Genomic DNA, 7368 nt, shown 5'->3' with positions numbered 1-7368 from the left:
GTTAGCCAGGATGGTCTCGATCTCCTGACCTCGTGATCTGCCCGTCTCGGCCTCCCAAAGTGCTGGGATTACAGGCTTGAGCCACCGTGCCCGGCCACTATAGGTTTCTATTCATATAGAAAATGCCTGGAAGAATGCATACCGTCCTACAATCAGTGGTTACATCACAGGACAGAACTGGGAAACTTATAATAATATACTTATATACTATTATAGTTTTATATTTTGTAGAATGTGCATGCATTATTTTTATAATTTAATTTTTCAACTCTGAGTCAGAAAAATAAGGTCAGCCCACCTCGGTGTGTCTACAAACTTCTCGATCAGCACAGCATCATCACTGAAAGACTTCTTAGCTTCTCTCCGCGCTGATTCTAACTGTTCTTGAAATTCTTGCTCCGATCTAACGATCCTCATTCCCTAAGAGAGAAAAGATGATTATGACCACAACATAAATAAAACAAAGAAGAGGAGCCTGAATTGGCAAACACAAGCATGCACAATCTTACTTTTCCTCCTCCACCCCGGACGGCTTTAATCATGACAGGATAGCCAATTCTCCCGGCGTGTTCCTTCAGGCACTGATCTGATTGGTCCTCACCATGATAACCCTCCACAACAGGTACTCCAGCAGCAGCCATTATGGATTTGGATGTGCTTCAGAGTGGGAAAGCAAACAACATGCCCCAAATTCTATAAACTGTTTCATTCAAGAGAAACACAAATATAGCCCAGTCTATAAATTACGATGGAACCCTTTAAAGAAAACATCAAGTCTGAGATGACAAAATAATACAAATTCAAGATGTCTATTAGTTAGTTTTCCCCAATTCATGTGGTAGCTCATCTCACCCTATTTTTAATCCCAAAATACTAATATATTGATTAGAAACATTAAGTATTTTCTGTAACTCAATGGAATTTCCCTGTCGCAGATAAATAACTTACGCCTATGACAACAGAAGGGTAGAATTAAAATATCTATTATGGGTAAAACAAGCTATTTTTTTTTTAAGAGACAGGGTCTCACAATGTTGCCCATGCCAGAGTGCAGTGGTGCAATTACACCTCACTACAGCCTTAAACTCCTGAGCTCAAGTGATCCTTCTGCCTCAGCCTCCTAAGCAGCTGGGACTACAGGTGTGTGTCACCACACCCAGCTGAAATCTTTTTTTTTTTGAGATGGGGTCTTACTCTGTCGCCCAGACTGAAGTATGATGGTGTGATCACAGCTCACCGCAGCCTTGATTTCCTGGGCTCAACCAATCCTCCTACCTCAGCATCCCAAGATGTTGGACCCACAGGCATGTGCCACCAAGCCTGGAATTTTTAAAAAATGTTGTAGAGACAAGGTCTCCCTATGTTGCCCAGGCTGGTCTTAAACTTTTGGGCTCAAGCGATCCTCCCACCTTTGCCTCCCAAAGTGCTAGATTACAGGTGTGAGCCACTGTGCCCAGGCCTGGCTGAATTAAAAAAAAAAAAAAAATTGAGAGACAAGGTCTCAATATGTTGCCCAGGCTGGTCTTGAATTCCTGGCCTCAAGCTAGCCTCCTGCCTCAGTCTCCCAAAACACTGATATTACAGGCATAGCCACCATGCCTGGCCCAGACTATTTCAACTGACCTTTACACAGTTATATTTTAAAAGATATAAACTCATACCTCTTTATACCCATGTCTCTAATTGCAGATGGAGAAGGGCCTATAAAAATAATTCCTTCTTGCTTACAAAGTTCAGCAAATTCCATGTTTTCTGAAAGAAAACCATATCCTGGATGGATAGCCTAGAAATGAGAAATAAAATAAAAAACTTACTCATTAGTGCTCAACTGGCAACACCTTAATGCAGGTGAAGCTGTCTTCCTCTGGGAGGCCTCTCCCTACACTGCTAATAGTATGATTTCTATTAAAATCTGTTTCCAAAGAAATATCTGAAATATTCATGTGAAAGCTCTGAAGCCTTACCTAAACCAGATGAATCTATATTTCTTTTTATTGTGATAATATATACATAGCAAAACATTGACCATTTTAGTTACTTTTAAGTATGTAATTCAGTGGCATTAAGTACTCTCACAATGTTGGGCAATTGTCATCACCATCCATCCTCAGGATGTTTTAATCTCCAAACATAATTCTCCGTTCCCTCCCTTTCCTTAGTGCCTGGTAACCAGCATTTTACTTTCTGTGTTTATGAATTTGTCTAGCCAAAGTACCTCATGTAAGTGGAAGTGTATAATAATTTGTCTGAGTTTGGCTTATTTCACCTGCATAATGTTTTCAAGGTTCATTCATGTAACATGTATCAGAATTCCATTTGTTTTTAAGGTCGAATAATATCTAGTCTGTATACATATTGTTTACCCATTCATCTCTTGATGGACATTGTTATTTCTACACATTGTGCATACTGCTGCTATGAAAAACAAGTATTGGTATACAAGTATCTGTTTGAGTCCCCGCTTTAAATTCTTCTAGTTGTATACCAAAAGTGGAATTGCTAGATCATATGGTACAGAAGTTTCTGTATACTTAAATTTAAAACAACACTGCAATTACGGTAGAATGTCAAGGAGTAAAAAGCTTCAGAGTGGTAAGGGAAATTTGTCTATTCTGTCTCTGTAAAACTGGCCTAGAATTAAAATCATGGCATCCAAAAATCCCAAAGAGAACACTAGCTCAATAAATACCTCACTTATCTTCAGGTCACTATCTCTCAATGTCATCTTTCCAGAAAAAAGCTAAGAAGCAAATGAAAGTCATGTATTAAAGTCTATAGGAGTGCCCTTTATCCAGGGGGGATATATTCCAAGATCCCTAGTGGATGCCTGAAACTATGAATACTACAGAACTGGACTGATAACAATTGGACCATGCTTCTGTTCATGTCTTCTAAACACAAATTTAATGCCTTTCCCATCTTAACTAAGCACTTGCCATGCACTGTGGCCATAACTTTTGCAGTTTGAGGTGCAACAGGAAAATAACATGAATTTGTTTTTTCTTCTACACAATTTCACAGATAGAAACTTGGTCCTTACCAAGAACCAAGAAATCTCAACATACATATATATATTTTTTCTTTCCTTGAGAATGTTCACCTTTTCACTTAAAAGAAGCATTTTACGGCTTCTCTTTGGCATAAGTGAATTGCTACCGTCATTACTCTTGCATTTTGAGGCCATGATTTAAATAAAATAAGGGTGACTTGAACATAAGCATGGTGGTACCATGACAGTCGATTTGATAACCTAGATGGCTCCTGAGTGACTGTGTTGGGGAGTGTAGACAGCGTGGAGACACCGGACAAAGGGACGATTCGCATCCTGGGAGGGACAAAGCAGACCGTGCAAGATCTCACTGTGCAATTCAGAATGGCGTGCAATTTAAAACACATCAATTGTTGATTTCTGGAATTTTCCATTTAATATTTTCAAACCATAGTAGACTGCAGGCAACTGAAACCACTCAAAGAGAAACCTTGGATAAAGGGGGACAACTGTATGTGTACTTTTAGTGAAAAGGGCATCCCTCAGACTTCAACCTAGTTACTTCTAATGTACTCAGAATTTTAACGAACATACTTACTCGGTTTTTAGCCCACAGAACAGGAAATTCAGTAACTGAAGGACAGCAAGATTTCTAAGAGCAAACACACTGACAGCAAAAAGGGAAGAAACAGAAGAAGGCAAAAGGCAGAGTGGGCCTGGATGATTTCATGAGTGATGAAGTCACTCCCTCTCCAGTATCAGTAGCCCTGAGGGGATTTGTTCTTCTAACATGTATTATAATTATGACCAAAACAATATAAAAAGACAAACGCTTCACCAATACTATTTGAAAATAGTTACACTCAAAGAACATTTCAAAATTAAAGGGGCAAGCTTCAGATATCTGGGAAACTCATACGAATAGAAAAACCCACATCCTAGTGACAGGAAACAATAAAATGCCAGATACAGATAAAATGCTGGACAGTCACAAGTTGCAGCCAGTGTGGAGTTTTATTTCTTTTAAACCAAAGTTCAATTTTATTTTATTAACTTTTATTTTAGGTTTGGGGTGCATGTGAAGATTACACAGGTGAATACATGTCACAGAGGTTTGTTGTACAGATTATTTCATCATCCAGGTATTAAGCCTAGTACTCAATAGTTATCTTTTCAGCTCCTCTCCCTCCCACCTTCCCCACTCAAGTATACCCCAATGTCTTTTGTTTCCTTCTTTGTGTTCATAACTTCTTACTATTCAGCTCCCACTTCTAAGTGAGAACATGCAGTATTTGATTTTCTGTTCCTGTGTGAGTTTGCTAAGGATGATAGCCTCCAGCTCCATCCATGTTCCTGCAAAAGATGTGATCTCATGCTTTATTATGGCTGCATAGTATTCCGTGGTGTTTATGTACCAACTTTTCTTTATCCAATCTGTCACTCATGGGCATTTAGGCTGATTCAATGACTTTGCTATTGTGAATGATGCAATGAACATACATGCACATGTGTCTTTATGGCAGAATGATTTACATTCCTCTGGGTATACAACCAGTAATGGGATTGCTGCATTGAACGGCAGTTTTGCTTTTAGCTCTCTGAGGAATCACCCTGCTGCTTTCCACAATGGTTGAACTAATTTACATTCCCACCAACAGCATATAAATGTTACCTTTTCTCCACAACCTCCTGGCATCTGTTATTTTTCTGACTTCTTAATAATAGCCATTCTGACATTCTTAATAATACCATTCTGAGATGGTATCTCACTGTGGTTTTGATTTGCATTTCTTAATGATCAGTGATATTGAGCTTTTTTTCATATGTTTGTTGGTCGCATGTATGTCTTCTTTTGAGAAGTGCCTGTTCATGTCCTTTGCCCACTTTTTTTTTTTTTTTTTTGAGACGGAGTCTTGCTCTGTTGCCCAGGCTGGAGTACAGTGGCATGATCTCAGCTCACTGCAACCTCTACCTCCCAGGTTCACGCCATTCTCCTGCCTCAGCCTCTCAAGTAGCTGGGACTACAGGCGCCCGCCACCATGCCCTGCTAATTTTTTTGTGTTTTTAGTAGAGACAGGGTTTCACCATGTCAGCCAGGATGGTCTCGATCTCCTGACCTTGTGATCCCCCTGCCTCAGCCTCCCAAAGTTACGGGATTACAGGCATGAGCCATCGTGCCCACCTGTCCTTTGCCCACTTTTTAATGGGGTTGTTTTTCTCTTGTACATCTGTTTAAGTTCCTTATAGATACTAGATATTAGACTTTTGTCAGATGCAAAGTTTGCAAATATTTTCTCTCACAATTTGGGTATTTTGTATAAAATGGTCAAACATCTACACTACAAAAACGAACAGGTCTATGTCCTAGTCCTCCCTGGTTTGGGTTTTCTTTTGAGATATGATTTATAATACATAGCATTCATTCATTTATAGTTTGGTGAATTTAGTAAATCCATACAATTGTGCAACTATCACTACAATCCAGTTTGAGAACACTTGCATCACTAGAAAAAGTTCCCGTGTGCCCACCTGCAATCTGTTCCCACACCCAAGCAACAACTGAGTTGCTGTCTCTATGGTTTTGCCTTTAAAAAAATTCATATAAACAGAATCATACAGTATTATGTGTCTGGCTTCTTCAACTGCACATAATTTTTCAAGGTTTATTCATGTTGTGGAGTGTGTCAGTAGATGATTTCTTTTTATAATATGGATTCTGTTATATGGATATACCACATTTTGTTTACCCATTCATTTGAATTGTTTTCCAGTTTGTGGTTATTATGAATAACGGTGTTATAAACATTCACAGACAAGTCTGTGTGAAAATATTTTTCATTTCTCTTGGGAAAATACCCAGGAGTGCAATTGTTTGTCATAATATGGTAAGAATACATTTAACTTTTCTAAAGGGATGATGCTATTTTGCATTTCCACCAGCAATTTATGATGCTTTCAAGGGTATCCATATCCCTGCCCACATATTGTACTGTCAGTCTTTTTGATTTTGGCCAATCTAGTGGGTGCATAGTGTTACTGCACTTTTTAAACATAGCTGTTGAGACATAATTCATATACCATAAAACTCGGCCAACCCAATGATTTGTAGTATACTCTTGGTTGCACAATTATCACTATAATCTAAAATACCAAGATCTAATAATGTAAGTTTTTAACACTGCAAAAAGAAATCCTGTGCCTATTAGTCATTTCTCATTCCCCATAAACCCCCAGCCCTAGGCAACTGTGAATCTACTTTCTGTCTCTATAGATTTACCTATATGAACATTTCGTATAAATGGAATCATATAATATATGCAGTCTTTTGTGACCAGCTCTGTCACTGAACATAATGTTTTCAAGGTTCAGCCATTTTTTTTTTAACACAAATCAGTAATCCATTCCTTTTTGATGGCAAAATAATACTCCATTGTATGGCTATGCTGCATTTTATTTATGCATTCATCAGTTGATAGACATTTGCGTTGCTCCTTTTTTGGCTACTATAAATAATGCTGCTATGAACATTCAGGCATAAATTTCTGTGCGGATGTGTTTTCATTACTTTTGGATACATACTGAAGAAGTAGAGTTACTAGTTCATAAAGTAACTCTAAGTTTAACATTTTGAGAAACTGCAAAACTGTTTTCCAAAGTGGCTGCTCCAGGTTACATTCCCATCAATAACGTAGAAGGGTTCCAATTTCTCTAAATCCTCACCAATACTTGTTATCATCTCTTTTTGATTATAGCATCCTAGTGAGTATGAAGTGGTATCTCACTGAGGTTTTGATTTGTATTTCCCTAACAGCTAATACGTTGAACATCTTTTAATGGGCTTTCTGGTAATTTGTGTACCTTCTTTGGTGCAGGATCTATTCAAATATTTTGTTCATTTTTCAAAAATTGGGTTTCTTAGCAACAGTTTCAAGCTTTGAAGTCAATTTACCATTTTTTAATTTCACGAACCTTTCTTATAGTATTATGTCTAAGAAATCTTTGCCTAATCCAAGGTCTCAAAGATTTTCTCCTATGTTTTCGTCTAGAAGTTTTAGTTTTAGTTCTCACATTTAGGTCTATGATATATTGTAAGTTAATTTTTTTGTTTAAGGTGTAAGAGTCTAGAACCTAGGCTTCAGGTTCATCTTTTTACAAAGAGATATCAAATTACTCCAGCAACATTTGTTTAAAAAACTCTCCTCTATTGAACTACTTTAGCATCTTTATTCAAAAATCAATTGACTACATATGTGTGAGTTTACTTTTGGATTTTCTATCCTGTTCTACTGACCTATGTTTTTATCCTTATACAAATACCACACTGTTTTGGTTATTGTAGATACATTTATTTATTTATTTATTTATTTATTTATTTATTT

At 37.6% G+C, this 7368-nt stretch overlaps 1 protein-coding gene across 1 annotated transcript in view; it reads right to left on the bottom strand.

The window, feature by feature from the left end:
- MCCC1 (methylcrotonoyl-CoA carboxylase 1 (alpha)) overlaps window positions 1-7368 on the bottom strand; it is a 90519-nt gene that overhangs the window by 59842 nt on the left and 23309 nt on the right. Inside the window, exons 5-7 of the mRNA XM_011986168.1 lie at window positions 1662-1783; window positions 510-657; window positions 299-420 (exon numbers count right to left, since the gene is read on the bottom strand). Coding sequence (XP_011841558.1) covers window positions 299-420; window positions 510-657; window positions 1662-1783 — 392 coding nt within the window. The remainder of the gene's footprint in view (window positions 1-298; window positions 421-509; window positions 658-1661; window positions 1784-7368) is intronic.

The sequence above is a fragment of the Mandrillus leucophaeus genome, unplaced genomic scaffold (genome assembly GCF_000951045.1).
Source record: "Mandrillus leucophaeus isolate KB7577 unplaced genomic scaffold, Mleu.le_1.0 Scaffold295, whole genome shotgun sequence".
Classification (NCBI taxonomy): domain Eukaryota; kingdom Metazoa; phylum Chordata; class Mammalia; order Primates; family Cercopithecidae; genus Mandrillus; species Mandrillus leucophaeus.
The sequence above is the reverse complement of the archived record's forward strand: the minus strand, read 5'-3'. Positions and strand labels throughout refer to the sequence as shown.